This window comes from Ciconia boyciana, chromosome 2 (genome assembly GCF_034638445.1).
Source record: "Ciconia boyciana chromosome 2, ASM3463844v1, whole genome shotgun sequence".
Taxonomy (NCBI): domain Eukaryota; kingdom Metazoa; phylum Chordata; class Aves; order Ciconiiformes; family Ciconiidae; genus Ciconia; species Ciconia boyciana.
In genome coordinates this window covers 84,703,862-84,722,975 of record NC_132935.1, presented here as the reverse complement: position 1 = coordinate 84,722,975, position 19,114 = coordinate 84,703,862, and the positions used below count along the sequence as shown (strand labels likewise).

General features: G+C 34.7%; 1 protein-coding gene across 1 annotated transcript in view; it reads left to right on the top strand.

The window, feature by feature from the left end:
* Positions 1 to 19,114, top strand: part of CDH18 (cadherin 18) — a 191,956-nt gene that overhangs the window by 103,192 nt on the left and 69,650 nt on the right. The window contains 1 exon segment of the mRNA XM_072851356.1: positions 18,742 to 18,909. Coding sequence (XP_072707457.1) covers positions 18,742 to 18,909 — 168 coding nt within the window.

Genomic DNA, 19,114 nt, shown 5'->3' with positions numbered 1-19,114 from the left:
TTAGACAAAACTGAAACAATATTCCCAAGCAATACCAATAGATGTATCTTAACTACCCAAGCATGTTCAAGATACTAAAAAGTTATTGTAATGAAGGAGGAAACATCATAGAAGAACATAGCGAAGGTGCCATTCTATATTTCTTCCATAAAAAAATCTGTCAGAGGAGGAAGTATAATTGCTAATTGTCTCCATGAGGTGGTACCCAACGTACCTGAAACCCAATGGTTTCTGTATGACACTTCAGTACGATACCAAAGTAAACTGGAGATCACAGTTTTAATAAAAAATCTCCCAGGCAAAACATCACTAATCATAGCAGAGCACAGCAAACTGCAAAAAACATCACCAATCTTTAACATGTACAGCAAAAAAATGAGCATGGTGCAGATCAGGTAAACCAATATCGAGAACAGATGAATCAATATCGTGGCCCACAACTATTAACAGACCTAAATTCCTTATTATGCTCTGGTTCATCTGTTATTATCTCAAGCCCTTCAAGCCCCACGTTGGGCGCCAAAAAGGACTATTGTGGTTTTGCCCCAGACGGCAGTTAAGTACCACACAGCTGCTCGCTCACCCTCCCCGCCTGCTGGGATGAGGGAGAGAATCAGAAGAGAAAAAGTAAGAAAACTCATGGGTTGAGATAATAACAGTTTAATAATTGGAACAACAACAACAACAACAACAACAATAATAATAATAATAATAATAATAATAATAATAATAATAATAATTTGTAATGAGAAAACAACAAGAGAGCGAGAGAGGAACAAAACCCAGGAAAAAAAAAACCTGATACAACCTATCACCACCTGCTGACCGATGCCCAGCCAGTTCCCGAGCAGCGATCGCTACCCTCTGGCCAACGCCCCCCAGTTTACATACTGAGCACGGCGTCATATGGTATGGAGTAGCCCTTTCGTCAGTTTGGATCAACTATCTTGGCTGTGCCCCCTCCCAGTTTCTTTTGCGCCTAGCAGAGCATAGGAAGCTGAAAAGTCCTTGACTAGTGTAAACATTACTTAGCAACAACTAAATCATCAGTGTGTCATCAATATTTTTCTCATACTAAAATCCAAACCACAGCACTATACAAGCTACTAGGAAGAAAATTAACTCTATCCCAGCCAAAACCAGGACAAAGATTCACTAGGGCTCTGAAACATGTCTGAAAGCAAAACTGGAAGTTTTGCTGCTGGTTACAGAGGAGTTCTGATAGGATAGTTTGTGTGTGTAAATTTGACCTTTTTGGAATCTGACACCCATGCATCCACAGGTAATTAGGAAGTGTTCATCATCTTCAGATTTAAGTCCTCCATAGTGCAACATGGAGAAACAGGACTCCAGTCTGTGGATCACTGTTCATGGAAGGACTAAAATAAAGCTCTGGAATTCAGCCTTTAAGATACTATACACAGGTGGAGAAAAATTTAAACTGTTTTTGGAGTTTGAGAGAAAGTTAAGTTCTTCATATATTTTCTTACTGTTTGCTCAGTATGTCCCTTTGAATATTGTGCTCAGTAAACTCAATAAACTGATCTATAGTTGCCAAGATGCTCTTTGTGCCATTATAGAATATGGACTTAATTCATAAATCCCAGGTGCTGACAGGTCAGTCTTTTTTATGCCCTTATAATAACAATAGTCTTACAAGAGAAAACAAAAGTTTTCGACAGATTTGTGAGAATTTATGGTATTTATGCAGGACTGTCATACACAGACATGTTTTCAGTCCTTTGCTAGAAATAGCTTTTAAAAATGTCTCCAGGAACTCTTATGTGGAATTGGGATTACTTTAAAAAAGGTTCCTTCTGTGTTAGATATTTAAAGCTCAAATAAATAGTGATAACTTGTAAAATGCACAGAGCTACAACCACAGATTTTGTAAGGGAAGACATTGTGTAGCTCTGGTTTCTAAAGTGTAGCACTTTTCCTGAAATCAAGATGTAATGGTATTCTATGTATGAACTCTCAGTCATACTCTGAGCAGCACCTTTCTAGAGCTTGAAAATCCAAAGGGAGAATAGCTATGGGTCAAAGGGGTTGCTCTGGAGTCAGCTGGCCAGGGCTGCTTTCTAATAATCTCTAAGTATTTGCTGTGCATCATGACTGTACTGCATGTAAAAATTGGAAGGAGCTCTGGGCCAGAAGCAAGCACAGCAAATAGTCAATTCATCTAGTGCTCTGTGAAGCACCAGGTATGTCATGGGCATCCATTCAGTCCCCAGGACAAGGGAGTCCCAGTTTATGATTCTCACCTTGTACTGATGGGGAAGTTGGACTGACTGCCAAATGACAGGCCACCACTGGTCAGTTTGGACTGTGGTCCTAAATGTTCTGCTAACCATTTGGTCAATATTATTTATGCAGTCATAAATTATCAATAGTTAATAAGTGGTAACATTATCCAAGATATGACATAATAAATGATGGAACCCCTGTTTCTCCTATTTTCTACTATAGGGTTTAGCAAGGCTAATCACTTTCCCCTGTTTTACACAGCAAGACTGAATCTTTAAAACATATCCCTTGTATTCTTCTGAAAATCAGTTTTTTAGATAGAAGAAACTAATGGTGAAGTCAACATGTTGAAATATCATTGCCCAGTGTTAGGTATGATTTCTCAGGGATAAGTGGACACAATTAGTTGCAGACCATGTTTTTAAGTGACTGTTTTCAGGCATTTATGTTTGAAAATTACACCTTTTATCTATATTGTCTTGCTATCATGTAAAGAAAACTATTTTGCTGGCCTTTTTTTAGAATGAGACCAAAAATAGAAGATTTAATGCTTTAGACAGCTTTTAGAAACTTTTAATATATTATTCTTGAAAAAAAAATTAATTTGTTCAAAGCACAGCGATATAGCTGTGTCCTTTGCAAACTATATATGTGTAAACCATTAAATTATCTTAAGATTCTGAGGATATATGTGTCATTGTCCATTTGATAAATGACAGCTTTTAAAAAGGGTAATAAAAGTATGTTCTCCAATCTTTCTGTAAATGGCTTCTGCAACACAGTTCATAAAAAAACCCCTAAGTGATATTGTATTACTGTAATGGATCACCCTGCAAAAGTTTTATTCATGTCAAAATGTGTTTTTAAGGTTTACTGTTCAGACTCCTAACAATCAGAATACAACTTTTTACTAAGTCTCAGAAAGTATTAAAAAGAATTTATTAGGATAGTGTATCCTCTGCGGTCAAGCTGGCTATTGTCCTGCATACAGGAAAATGTTCCTCACTAAAAGTGAGTTTTACAAGTGTACAAGAAGTTCTAATCAAAATTAAGAAGATGTTTTTGACATAAATGTGCAACCTCTACTGGTTCTAAAGCAGCTACTATGCACCATTACCACTTTCTGGTCAATTATTGGAAGTTATGTTTTCTAACATAACGAGTTATATAACATAACATAACATAACATAACATAACATAACATAACATAACAAGTTATGTTTTCTAACATAACTAGCAGAGGTACTCAAATACAGCAGAAAATAACCATATCATTTATTCAAGTATAAAACACCTTAAAATACGCATGCTTCATTTCAGTTTTCACTCTCCTGAGAGTTACAACTAAGTTTTGCAAATAACTCTACTATCTCCAGGAAATATATTGTTCTTTGTAGGTATTTCATGACTTAGACCTATTTAATTTTCAATGTTTTGGGTTAATTTACAATAGCTGAGCTTTAGTGAGTCAAAATTTTCTTTCAGTTACAGTCCCACTGTTGGTTTACTTACAGCTTGTCTCAGAAGATGCAGTTCTAATTTTCTCCACAAGAGTTTCATTAGCAGAAATACACTGCTTATAAAGCCTCTTTCTATAATTATTGCTTGTTGTATATTGGAGCACCACTTTGTGCCTGTAGCAGATAATGGGTTATACTTGTATGCTGGACTTTCACCAGTAAGACAACATGGTAAAAGACTCTGGACAGTCTAACATTTAAACATGAAAGAAAATGTAGGATTGGAAGGAGAGGTAGAGAGATTTGAATTGAATTGCCTGTTCCTAAGAGGAAGCGAATGGCCCAAATACGCATGCAGTCTGTGTTTCCTATTCCTGACTTTAAAACACAGATTCACAAATACATATTTTACTCTTCTGGTGTGATTTTAGAAACATTATGATATAAACAAAGTGTAATTATTGTCCAGATTCTCAGAAGCTGTAACAGCAATCTTGCTCATATAAGACAGTCTTCCCTGATATGGGTTCCCCTCACCATTAACACCTGCAGAGCAAAAGTCATCAACTAGATTACTAGATTCACAACTTGGCCCTAATTGTGGTAAGAAGCTTTTTGCCTAAAAATAAAAGATAAGATTCTTTACCAATGTAAATCAGCATAGCTTCATTATCTTGATTTGAAGTATGTGGATTTATACCAGATCAAGATCAACAATGTGAGGTCCTGCTCACCTTCATCATGCATGTACTTTAAGAAAATCTTAAGAAGAGTGGACAAGAAAAACACTTGACAGTTCCAAACATGGCAAGCCATAATTGCTGCATTTTCTGCACAAGGAAAGCTCCTGTCCACTCTGATTAGGATTCCTTATGGCTGGCCTCCTGACACCATGTATTTTTATAGGTTTTTGCCTGGTACATGAGATGAAGTGCTCTTTTTTGTTTACATATGAGATGCTGTATATGTAGGTACATGTAAATTGCTTTAGGTATACTGTTTCGTATTAATTACCTCAGGCCATTCTGGAGATTTAGAAAACTGAGATACACTTCCAGAGAAATGCTTGCTATTGTAGATTAAATTTAGAGGAAAAGCTTCCTCTACACACATATACAAAGAAAACATTGGGCAAATAAGTTTCTGTTTCATTTGGTTTAAGAAAAATTGTGATAGAAATTCAGAGTGAAAACTGGTATACTGCTCTGAATCTCTGTTTTATTTTGTCATAATAATTAGAAACAGGAGGTAGTTTTATATAGCCCATGACGTAGTGTTCAAGAACAATTAGGTCAAGAATAATAATTTAGTCTTGGGATAAGTACTTAAAAAAGCAAAGGATTGAATTTTAAATAGACAGCCTACTTCCTTATGAATTTCTAAATGCATTCTTACCCTTCCTAAATGTTAGCAAAAGAGTGAATAATTTATTTTTTTATTTGTTATTCATATTCAAAAGGTACAGTAATAGTCTAATTTAAGGTCAACCATGTTAAGGAAGGCAGCCTTGCTTGTTTTTATTGAAAGTTTATTTTCTAGTGATCATTTCACAGCTTCATTTGAAAAAGTTTGAAGGAACCTTTACATCCTTAGTTAGAACATACATTTGGTAACAATCATTGACTTTGTACCAAATTGTAAATCAAGGCAGCCCTGTTATCTTTTGTCTGTGTTATCCTACTGTGGGTTTTTGATATGAAATGGGGAAATTAGAAATAAGTATAGAAAATTTTATGTCCTTTAGAAAGGACAGACAGAGGGTATTGAAGTCTACTTTTTTGATTCATTCCAGGTTCTCATGAGGCAAGTATTTGCACTAGATAGAACCCTAGAGAAGATAAAAAGCTCTCTGACACAGCTATTGGTCTGTTTTCTTGCCCTGTATAGATCACAAATTCCTTATCCAGACAAGTAAACTAATTGAAAATATAATTTTTAGGAAAACATTATTTTAAAAAGGAAGGTGGAATTTTGCAAGCATTTTTATTTCATTTGTTACAATTTCCAAAATATTTATATCTGTAAAAATCTGTATTTCAGCTCTTCATCTTTGGTCATGCTGTTTTTCAATATTGTCTTTCAACAGTATCCTAAAATATTTTGGCATGTCATTCCAGTCAGTAAAAAATTCCTTGTGGAAATTTTCTAGAAGATTTAAACAGCTAATATTGGTTCAATAAAAGTTTGAAATATTACAGTATGTTATGTTGCCAATGCATAACCAAATTGTATAAAGGTTTGAGACACTTGAAAGATCCCAGTTACACAGGTTCACTTAAACTTTAATCAAATTGGTGTGTTTTAAACTGAGCTTGAAAAGGCACATTTGTACATTTGTTATGCAACTATATAAATATTGCATTCATCCAAAGGGGTCATGTAGATTATTGTAGATTATTAAGCTGGTTGCTGATTGATCAAGGAAATCAAGTTGTAAGTTGATAGGTTTCCTTATTTTCTCAGAGGAATAGTTGAAACCTGAAGGTACAAATCAAAGGCTATTCTTGCATTTTTCAATGATTGTAGATGAGTTTGGTAGGTAGGAAGAGGAAAAGGAAAGAGGATCTTTTGATTTTTTTTTTTTTTTCCCTTTTTTACAGACACCAGCATAGAACTTTGTAATATATGGTGTATCAAATTATGGTACTTGTGACTTGGTTCATAAAGTTGTATAACTTTCCCCACTGTGGGTGGGATCTGTGACAAAGTCCTGGCTTTTTCAGGGCTGATGACAAAACCTATGTGGAGTTATTCCTAAATAAGTCTTGCTTCAGTAAGAGCTTTTAAGAGTCAGCGCTTGTATTTTCAAATTTGTGCTTTGTCTAAATTCAGCATAATTTCAAATGCAGACAAGCTTCAGTTTCTAATCAAGAAGTATTCAATGCTAATACATACAGCAGAGGCTGACCACCTTGCAGAATAATGTATTCAGTCAAATCAAAAAGAGAAACACCTTTATAAAATTATGTCCTGTTATGGAGTGGTCATATTTTATGTTTTGTTTGACCTTATTGTGATGCTTTTTAATTTATCTTAGTGTGAGAGAGCCTCTTTTCAACACACTACACCACTTCAGTAATTCAGTAGTAATTTTCTTGATAGCAGTGCACATGTAGCAATGGAACAACACAGACTCCTGTTTTCAGCCAACTGTAAGATTTATTGTACCTCTAGGTAGAGATTTATCCTTTCTCTGACTAGATCGATTTCTAACTCTCAGGTCAATAAATCCTGATTGAATCTCAACAGAAGTCAATAGCTACCTATTATGTCACCTAATAGACAAAGATTTTGTGGGTGTTCTGTCTAAGAAAGTAAATAACATTTGTGAACACACATATCAGAAATGTCATTATAGGATTTCTTTAAATTTTGTCTCTATAACATCATCATCTTTTTTATGTACATCAGAAAGTTATGAAAACTGTGGTACACTTAATGCTACCACAGACACATTTTCAGCATTCAAAAATATCTATTTGTGATCTACTGTGGTTCCTTAGCATTCTGTTCATCCAGAGTGCAGTTCTTAGACATTTTTTCTCCTATGAGGAGTTTGAACTAATATTTTTATTGTGCAAATAGATTGGGATTTTGTTCCAAGTACTAAGGTTTCAATGAATTTATAAATTTTTTTTAGTTAAAATGTTTTTTTCCAGAAAACATTACAATATTATTTTGTTTCTAGGATTTTTCTTTCAAGGGCCTGTAAGGAAACCAGTTAATCATATTTGTAAGGTAGTTGTTGTAACATATATACATATATATATTTGCACTCTGATGTACTAAATCTAGCACTAAAGCACTTTCCAAAATGAATTTTTGCTGATGGTATTTTGCTGATTGTTGAATTTGTCGAGTTTGATTTGAACAGACATTAGCTTGCATGGCCCCTATCATAACACGTCAAGCAGACATGGTTTCATTGTAATTCAAACACCTAGGTTACATGGAAAAAGTGTCACATTTCCATATTGACACCAGTCTCATTGTATTTCATTTGCACTTTACAAATAAGCATACTTAAATGTTGAGTAAGGTTGCACTCTAAATGATTTATAACAATTATAAATTATGCTATACTGTTACAAGGTCCTTAACGTGTTATGCATGGGTCAATGAAGCATTGCGGTTAAGTGGAATGCTCACAAGTATGTAATGAGTAAGTACCACAGGGAGAAAAGAACACAACAACCATGTAAATGCTTGGTCTGTTGGTTAAGCAAGCTTTCTTACTAACAGATAATCTGAATTATATGTCTCGACCTTGTCTGTCAGTTGTAATTAAATTAGTCTGCACATGGACTTTTGTCCAAATGTGGAACCTTTTCAAGACTTTATGTTGCATTTAGGTTTTTAATTAGCTGGACACCATTTTGACCCTGTTTGAAAGTTTTTTTGTCATGCCTATGGTCATTGTCTCTCTTCTTGTCCCTCTTATCAAGGTGATCTACTTTGAAAAGAAACCACAATATTATTCAACATAATGGGCAACTATGTTCATTATCTCCAATTATTTAGATACATTATCACGTACTTGTTAAAGGAAAAAAGTTTAATTTCCATAGAAGTCTAATTTAATAGTAATAGATGAGAAATATGAAGTCAAGCCTGTGACTCCATCTTTATTTTTCTTTCCATTATGAAGGAAGTAATAAGGAGCTTTGGATTATGAGTGAAATATTAGCAGCTTTAACCTTCAGCTGTCTGTTATTTTGTCATTTTCATTCAAACTATAGATTAAATATATTTTTATGTAGGCCGGAAGGTAAGTGACATTACAAGAAGCAGTGTTTGATACTGGCAGTCAATATTATTTCTATTTTAAGAGGGGTATTTCCAAACTAGTGAATATAAGTAGTTAGTTTTCAGAGAGTTTTAAGCTCTTTCTTGTCAAATGGGATTTCCTTTGAGAAGATTCCTGTACTTAATTCCCATCTGCTATGTTCAGGGGTTACTGAATGCATCCCCTTTTTACTTAATTGTTTTGTTTGTCTCGTGTCATAAGGTTGTTCCTTGTCACCAAGGATTAAATACACCTATAAGAAGTTTACATCTGAAGAAATCACACTTAATGAGTGATTTCTTCCCTTCCAGCATTCTTTGCCCTTGCCTTATCTTCGCACTCACACAATTTTATTTGTTCCTCTGCTTGCCAACCTGAGAAGTAATCTCTTTTGGAGAAGTCCTCAAAATCTAAGCAGCATTAAGTTATCTCTTTGTCATGTATATCTGTATCTACGTATGTTTCATAGCTATCTTGAACATAATACTTTAAGTATTTCATTATACAACCAGCAGTCACTTCTTACCAGCTCTGAGGAAACAATTATCTCCCCCCCACCCCCTCCACCCCTTAGGGTACAGATTCTTCTTTTGTTTTTAAATATATTTTTAACTGAATTGTCAAAAAAGAAAAATAAATTTTCAACACAGCAGTAGCATCATACTTCTGCAGGCTTGCCTCATGCTGCTTTACCCTAGGCACATGCCTACTTCATTAACAGGAACACATCAGAGTCTGACCACTGTATTTTTCAAGTTGGAGAATCTGACCCTTTAGCCCTATTTGCTCCTAACCATATGTATCTTCAGAACTATAGAAATGCCACTAATTCAATACAGTTCCAAGGAAATCACGAGTCAGTGCAAAACCACTGAAGTGTCTTCTGTTATAAATTGAATTATTTCATCATGCACACTTATGCAGAGAACTAGTATATATTGGCATGTTGCTACTAGACACAATAATATTTTTATTCAAGACAAAGTCTGTCTTTAAGGCTTTCTTCTGGTCCTCCATACCTCATCTCCAACATTTTTGTGTGGTAGAAAATAAAATCTTCAGTAATGGAGAAGCAGTTTTAGGAGACGTCAAAACCACTCAGATAGGGGATTTCCTTGAAAGAATGTTTAACTCTGTTTTGTTGTCTGAAAATTCATAGGAACTTACATGCAATTTATACTTCAAAAGAAACAACTTGCATGTTTTCAGGACATAACATATTGATAAATGATTTCTGAAAGTGGAGGAATTAGCCCCTTTGTGAACTCTTTTCAGAATCTGCACATCAAAAAAAATCTCAGAATTTTCCTATTTTTCACCCTGAAACGTTGACTCTTCTAGAAACAGGATTAGATTAATGGAGAACTATAATTATCACCCAGTCCCAAAACTAGGAAGAATGATAGATTCTCCATGAATAAAGAAGTAGATATGGAAATTTGAAGAATGTAAATGTGTGTCAGTTTTCTGAAAAGCTAAGCAAAAGGAAATCTGTTACATGAGACTGGCAAATTCAGGCAAAAAGAAAAAATGAAAAATAGAGGAGCTGAGAAAGAATTCAGCCAGTAAAAAAATAGAAATAACAATAATGCCTTTCCATGTGTTTTTCTGGAAAACAGGTCATGGTAAAGAAACCTGATTTCTTTGTTTTATGAAATTGCAAGTTATACTGAAAAAGATAACTGCCATGTCACATGCTATTCTAGCTAGATAGCAATAAGTAGTAGCAACAAAGCACATATTAAATGGCTATGAACTGCCTACCTGGGAGGTAGCAAAAAGTTGTCATGAAGGCAGAATCACCATGAAAGGAAGAGATTCCACCAGGGCTCTACAGGGATCAGTGTAAGACAAACTCTATTCAGATTCTTTCTGGGTGGATTAAAAGTAAACATAAGACTATTGCTGATAAAATTTTTGGATGACACAAAAATGGCAGAATGATGAATAAAGCTGAGAACAGCGCATTCTGTCAAAATAACCCAGATTGTTTGATAACCTGTGCCACTCAGTGAAATAAATACAAAGTCCTACAGTCAGAAATGAGGAGGGTGGGACTGTATCCAGAAAAAACATAACTATGTAAACTAAGAGTAAAGCAGCTCAAAATGAGTTCCCAAAGCAGTAATAAGCCAAAAAAAGCCCAATACAACCCTTAAATAGATTCTTTTATGTTGTGAAAAGATTAGGAAAGTTAAATTTACATGAGAGGTTGGTACTTGGAGGTAGGGTAGCATTATTAAAATATCAATATTAATTTCATTTGTATTTTTACAAAATTTTTGAAAGCTGAAAAGAGCAAATAACACTATGAGTGGGAGAAATGGCTTTACAATGAAAAGTTTTTTACTATTTAGTTTATCAGAAAGGTTAGCTTCATGAGAATATAGCAGTACCTTTATAAGGAGAAATACTGGGAACTAACAGTCTGAAAGATGGTAACAAGAGTCAATGATTTGAAATTGAAAGCGCACACTACCAAATAAAGGGCAGACCTTTGACTTTATGATTAACGACTGGAATATTCAGTCAAGGAAATAGGTGATATTTTCTATCTCTTGATCATTCAGTTCAAACTTACATGCTTTTTGGAGGACATGCTTTAGCCAAAATCAAACTACTAGGTTCAGTACAGTGCTAGTTCAGTTAATGGCCTGAGTCCTACAGGAGGTCTGGTGGTCCCATCTGGCTTTTAACAGTGAAACCCATTACATAAAGAATTCACCATTAAGCTTGAATATCTCATTCTTTTGAAATAATGTATTTTGACTGTGGATGCATCAGGTTGCATAAACTATGCTAAAAATCTAAGCTATACTTAAGATTTTTTTCCAAGATGAGGACTGTTGCTTAAAAAAGAGTCTAAATTTTGAAGATTTGAATGATTACAAGCACTATACCTAATTAGGTGTTAAGCCATATAACATGTTTGATAGTAATGTATCTGGGAAAAAATATTACTCCTCATACCAGTCAGCCAGCGAGTAGGCTGGGGGTGCACAAAAATTTGTGAGGAGACACAGCTGGGACAGCTGACCCCAACTGACCAAAGGGATATTCCACATCATATGACATCATGCTCAGCAATAAACTAGGGGGAAGGTTGGTTGGGAGGTGGCTGCTCGGGGACTGGCTGGGCATCAGTTGGTTGGTGGTGAGAAATTGTTTTCATTTGCATCACTTGTCTTTCTTGGGGTTTATTTCTCTCTTGTTGTTATTTTCCTTTTCATTACATATTATTATTATTATTATTATTATTATTATCATCATCATCATCATCATCATCATCATTGCTATTATTATTTATTTTATTTTATTTTATTTTATTTTATTTCAATTATTAAACTGTTCTTATCTCAACCCACAAGTTTTCTCACTTTTTCCAATTCTCTTCCCCCCATCCTGCTGGGGAGGGAATAAGTGAGCAGCTGTGTGGTGATTAGTTGCCCCCTGGGGTTAAACCATGACACCATAGCATAGTGATTTGGATGTAGCAGTGATCTGAAGACAATGGGACAAGTACAACACTTCAGTGGAAAAATATCCCTGATAATAATGCCCTGCTGATTAAACCAGCCTACATGAAGCTGAGAGAAATGTATTTTAAAAAATTGTGAAACTTACTAACTGAAACAGAGCTGGCAAACCTGGCATCCATATATGTATGCCTTAACTATTGGCAAGAGAAAAAATTACAGCTTCCTGCTCAAATAGGGCGGCCACTTGTGATGGTATTTCTATAACAGATATTCCTTTAATTTGAAGCAATTGCATATGGCAGATTAGAGTTTCTTGTCTGCTTTCTGGGGGGAGCATGGCAGCAAATTCTTAATTTAATTCATTTGAATATGCTTTGCATTATGAAAACAGTGGAAGGTGCTATGATTACATTTGACATCCATGCAATTGCCGCATAAATTGGTGTATTTTCCACTCAGTCAGTGAAGCTTTCTTCAGATTCCTTAATTCAGGAGGCTTCGGCACACGACTCTTTCATTTCATAAATTCAGGCTGTTACTCATCAAGATTTTTGAGAAGGCTTTATTTACTAATAGTAAATTGAATAGATTTTTTTTTCTGGGTTTATCCATTGTAATACAACCAGTCTGGTTAATACCCCTGTTCTTTTAATACCAAATGAACACTATTCTAACCTACGTATTTAAAAACCCTTACTATTTTCTTTCAAAAATATACTTATTTTTCAGCAATTTCTATTTTATTACAGCATTTGTCTTTCAATGTTGGATTCATGTATTTTATTTCAATGGTAATTTTCCTTAAGAAAGGGCATAGTGTCTTTCAGTACTATAATCATGGCCAGAGAAAAAAATTGACCACTAATTGTCATTTCTATAGTGCTTTGACTTTTAGCCATGAAGTGTCTAGTGGTGTCCCTGTAAAGGAATAAAATGAGTAATGTTAGTTATATAAAGCAGATCTGACTCAAAGGCCTAGATTAAAAATATCTATGTTACAGAAACATTCAGAATGTGGAGTATGACCATAATCTCTGTATTGCACATTTTGTTTACAGTTATAGTTTGAACTAAATCAGAAATCCAAGTCAAAGTCTATTGGGATGTCTAAATTTGAAGTTTATTTTTAAGTTTTAGGAAAAAAGAAATGCTTCTGCTGACTTGTACTTGCAAAACCCATGAAAACCGTACTTCTTTCTCTTAAAATGGATGTGTCTAATTCTTTCAAGGTAGAATAATATTAGATTTTGAAATTTATTTTAATATATACAATATATTCAGAATATTAAGTTACAATAAAATAAGCTAACTACATATCCTAAAGCAAAGCAGTGATAAAAATAGAGCTTTTATTCACAAAGTAAAAATAATATTAATGAAATTACCATCTGCAACAGTTCACTTCCCTCAGTAATTAGTAAAATCACATATTTAATTAGTTATTAAATAGATATTTTAAATTATATTTGAACCATTTAGTGGTTGTGATCATGACAAGACACATATATCAGAAACTAGAATATGGGGGATCTAGTATGACCTACTGGCCCTTCATAAAATCTCTAGTAACCAGGCTTATGATCCAACAACAGAATGGAAATTTTCCAAAACAAAAAAAATTAACTTGCCCATGACAAACTAGTTTGTCATGAAAGTGGAGTTGTTTTGGTTTTTTTTTTCCCACTAGATAGAAATCTTTGAGCTCAAAATGTTAAAATGAACCATAGTTTATTCTGGGAAGGTTCCATTCACACATCATGCAGGAGTAGGCTGTAAGATACAGCTGACTAAAATTCTGCAGTGGTTACTGAATCTAAAATAAGTTCTTATTTTGTATAAGTAATAAGATAAATTACTTCAAGTGTACCAGATTGTCAGGTAAGTATGTAGTTAAATACTTTGGTAAACGCATAGTTAGGCACTTGGCTATGGCAGACATTTTCTTAATAATTGTCTGCACTTGAATTAAAAAGTCTTGATTTTTATTGTCTCAGTTACAGTTGAGCCTTCTGTTGTAGCTCTTCTTACATGCAAGTAAAATGGTTCTCCACAGAATGCTAAAAAAGACAACATAACAAATTGTCAGATGCCGCAGAACATAGAAGTATCTTAAAGAAAACTTGGGGGTAAAAAAAAAAAAAAAGGAATTGACTGCAGTTCAGTATCAGGAATGACTTCAGAGAGCCTGAGTGGAAAAAAGAAGTAAAACTTGCCAAAAATAAACTTATTTTCATGGCTTTCTCAAATCAGGAGGTGTTGGGTAAAAGGAAAGAAAAGGAGCTATCCAAAGCAGTAGACATATCAATCTTTCATCTCAATGTTCTTCTTGGTCAGTTGTGTCTGATGTTTTGAGGATAAATGCAAGACGGTCATGAAGAAATTTCCTGACTGCAAAAAATTGTGAGGAATTGTTAGTACAGAGGAAGAAGCTTATGTCTTTGAGGGCAAGAACAAGAAGAACATAATGAAATTTAATAATATCATATAGTAAAGGCCATGTTGCAGGACTAATTATAAGACTATCTGGATTATGTTCTTAGTCATATTGTTTAGTTTTAGTTAGTCCTGTGAGGAGCAGGGAGCTGGACTCAATGATCCTTATGGGCCCCTTCCAACTTGAGATATTCTATGATTCTTCAGTAACTCTGGTCTCATTAATTTGGAAGTGTCATTGGAGGAGAATGTCCTGGGTATATTAGTCAATCATAGATGAATCACCAGCATGATGTAATCTGAAAAAAAAAAAAAAGTAAAATTAGAAAAGGTGGTGATAAAATCTCATCTGGAATGTAGGTAGGTTTCTGGTTATCGATAGTCAAGAAAGATAAATTCAAATTGGAAAATGTGCTTTCTGAGACTGTTGAAATTGTTGGAGAAAAAAACCCCAAAATTGGTGTCATTTAGAGGTGAATAAATTTAGACAAAAAGTTAAAAGAAAAAGTGTGTTCTGGGAGAGCCTTCCATGTGGGAAAACACATCTCACATAATTTTAAGATGGAAATAGGTATGACTAAACTCAGCAGGCCAGAGCTCCAGAGCTGTGTGTCCTTCTCAACTCCATTCCAATAGATCTAAACCTCCACATGTTGTACGTGACTTTTGACATAGCAGTCAAACTTCTGTAAAAATTCTTAGCTTAATACCAGAAGCAGGATGGGGTGTCTCCGTAATGATGTCTACAACTTGCATTTTTTTTCTTGCTTTCCTCTCTTAGTAAAGATGAATAAATACTGGAAACATAGCTGAAAAGTATCCAGTTAACAGGGTCGCAGTGCTACCTAACAAATATACGGCAAAATTAAGGCTGTGTTTAAATTTAAAAAGCCTGTGACAGTTTTCTTTTTCAGTTTCTTTCCTCACTGTTTTAGACAGAGAGATGTCTTCTTTAATATGAACTTCCTGTCATCTTCTGGGATGTATAGGAGCCCCTGCCAAGTATACTGAAGATACTGAGGGGCAATTCCTGCTTTAAAAGGAACTGCTGCAGCATTTCGTATTATCTTATTGGAAAAGGCAACCAAGAAAGTTCTCCTTACACCTTTTGGCCTCTAGAGAAATTTGAAATTATGTATGATTTTAGTGCTATACTGCCAGAACAGTTAGTGGAGCTGCTAGTGACAAAGTGTTGTGGTTTAGCCCCAGTCGGCAATTAAGTACCACACAGCTGCTTGCTCACCTTCCTCGCCCACTGGGATGGGGGACAGAATTGGAAGAGCAAAAGTAAGAAAACTCATGGGTTGAGATAAGAACAGTTTAATAATTGGATAATAATAATAATAATAATAATAATAATAATAATAATAATAAATTATAATGAGAAGGAAAACAACAAGAGAGCGAGAGAGGAAGAAAACCTAGGAGAAAACAAGTGATACAACCACTCACCACCTGCTGACCGACGCCCAGCCAGTCCCCGAGCAGCAATCGCTACCTCCCCGGCCAACTCCCCCCAGTTTATATACTGGGCATGACATCATATGGTATGGAATAGCCCTTTGGCCAGTTTGGATCAACTGTCTTGGCTGTGCCCCCTCCCAGCTTCTTGACTAGTGTAAACATAGTAAAAAAGTCCTTGACTAATGTAAACTTAACATAGCAACAACCAAAACATCAGCGTGTTATCAATATTATTATCATACTAAAATCCAAAACACAGCACTATACCAGATACTAGGAAGAAAATTAACTCTATCCCAGCCGAAACCAGGACACAAGGATAGAGCATTAGGGTCCTCACAGTAGTTACATACCTCATACTGATGATATAATTTTAGGATGTATGTATACGTAACCAAAAAAAGAACTAAAGTACTAAATCTTCCCTTATCTCCTGTCCTTCAGCACATCCCAAGCTTAAAACCAGTTTTCTTATTCTAAACTTTGGATACAAGTTTTTGGAATTAAAAACTTGCCTATTTTCATTTATTCAGTTTTCACAAAAGAGGAATCTGATGCAAGTGGGAGAGATGAGATGATTAGTCATCCACAAATCCTTATTAACTGCCTACAAGCATTGATTCAGTACTGCATCCCTTGAAGCAAAAATGAAGAGGAAAGTAATTGTAATTCAGAGGAATTTCTGTTTGTTTAAATTAGTTTAAAAATGTGACTGGTACATTTATGAGGATTGTACAGAAGACAGATGTTCCACTATGTAAAATTTGATCTGTTTCAAACTGAAATGGAGGGGATTTTTTTAAAAATCCTATACTCCCTCCATGCATATACATAAACATTAAATGTTCCAATAAATTTGGTTTCAATGTGAAAAACTGAAGCAATTTATTTGAAAAATGTCAAAGCAGGACATTTTTAATTTTAATCCTTTTCTATGTTTCTATTTTTCAGTAAAATGAATTTTCAGAACAGTAGTACCAGATTTTGTGAACCATATTGATTTTGATGAAACTGCATATTTAAGTTATATCATTTCTTTTTATCCAAGTGTCTCCATGCCTTTCTGTTATAGTATGTATAAATTGTGGTTAATTTCAGCATATCATGGTGAAATTTGTGAAAAAAGATCCGTTTCTAACTGTATCATTTAAAGGAAAAAAAACACTGATGAACTAAAACAGACTGGTATACTATTTTTAGCCAGAATCTACGCTTCTGATGCAGAAGAACTTACAGTGCAAAACTGTGTTTAAATCATTCTGAATCTTCATGGATACTTTAAAGTATTATTCCTTGTGGATAGTTCTACTTATTTATGTGTGATTTGTTTTCAGAATAGAATGGAAACAATGGTATAAGCTACATGAAAAATTCCATTTCGTATGTAATAATGGCTAAATAGTTTTACTGAAGAAATGCAAAGAAAGTAATTTTAAAGTACAAGAAAAGTAGTGTTCTAAAAATCACTTTTTCCATCATCTGAGACTGTGGGAATCAAAAACCTTGAGAATCATGCTGTACAGAAGGTTGTCTAGAAGAGTAAGGGTATTCTTAAGTTGCTTTGTTTTAATGGCTATTACATGTTTAAAATTTACCTGGAAGCAGCATCTGATCATGCTATGGTATATTTTCCTACTGGTTATAACAGCCACTCAGTTTAAGAGTCCAAAACCAAGTTATGCTAAAAATTTAGGTTTTTGAAAATTTAATGTTAATAAATGTAGCATTTCACTTATTTCTTTATTTATTTCTGTGTAACTCACTTCAGTCTATCAATGTCTTTTATGTACTGGTGAGCCCAGAACTGGACCCAGCACTCCAGATGTGTCCTCACAAGTGATGAGCACAGGAGAAGGTTCCCCTCCCTTGACCTGCTGACAACGCTTTTCATAATGCAGCCTAGGATGCTGTTGGCCTTTTTTGCTGCAAAGGCACATTGCTGGCTCATGTCCAACCTCAGGACCCCCTAGATCCTTTTCTGAAAAGCTGCTTCTCAGCTAGTCTGTCCACAGCATGTACTAGTTCCCTGGCACAGGACTTGACATTTCCCTTTGTTGAACTCCGTGAGGTTTCTGTTAGCCTGTGATCAAAGAAATTATCAGGGCCTAATTTACAGGCATCATCATAAGTGAAAAATGTCCCATAACTGAAACTGAGCCCACAGAGTTGACTGTTCCTCCTTTGTTGTAATCTTTGCTTCTGCATTTGTAATTGACTAAATGTTAAAAAAATTTCTGATGGTGATGGATAAAAAGAAACAGAATTTTAGGATCACTCAATTTTGGTTTTGTCTCTGTACCGTAGTAAAAACAACAATAGCTTATCTTTCACTTCACAGACAAGTATTAGGTAAGTCACACTTATGAACATAAATGTATATGATTGACATGTATCAAATAAGAAAGTACCGTTTTTTGACATTTGTCAAATAAGAAAGTTTAGCTTTTGGGTAGTTTTAAGAGTTATGTCATATTTTAATTCAGAAATTAACTTTTCTTAAAAAGGAATTTGTGTCTTCTTCAGTGGGGTAAGAGTTCATATTCATTAATATTTCTATTAAGTAGCTATGTAAACAGTTATATCAGAAAAGACTGGAGTTTTGGCAATGTACTTTTTGGCTAGGAATGTTATATAAATTGGATTAATTATTTATTTTTATATATATATTTTTAAAATATATATATTATATATATATATATAAAAGACACAAATAACTAAAGACAGCTTATTTTGATTGTAGAAAAGCTGCATTTCCAGAAAATCTGCCATGCTCCACCTTTCCTAAAAAGAAAGGTTATGCCCAGTCTTTCCCCTTGCTTGAACAAGCTAATCCTGGTCTTTCTTTTGTTTGTTTGTTTTCTTTCCATCACAGGAGTCATCAGGACTGCCTTGCACAACATGGACAGGGAAGCCAGAGAGCATTATTCCGTTGTCATTCAAGCCAAAGATATGGCTGGGCAGGTCGGAGGGCTGTCAGGGTCAACAACTGTAAATATCACACTCACTGATGTCAACGACAATCCACCCAGGTTTCCTCAGAGTATGTACAATTTCAGCATATAACTGATTTGAAAATCGTGTTGATTTTCAGTGAAGTAAGAAGCTATTAGTTAAATCCAGTTAGTATTCAAATTCATGGGGAGAAGGCAGCTTGGGAAGCATTTGGATTCACCAATATTTTTCAGTTTTCCAGTGTTTTCTGATGAAGCACAAAGATGACATAGCTAGAATATTGAAACCAGTGA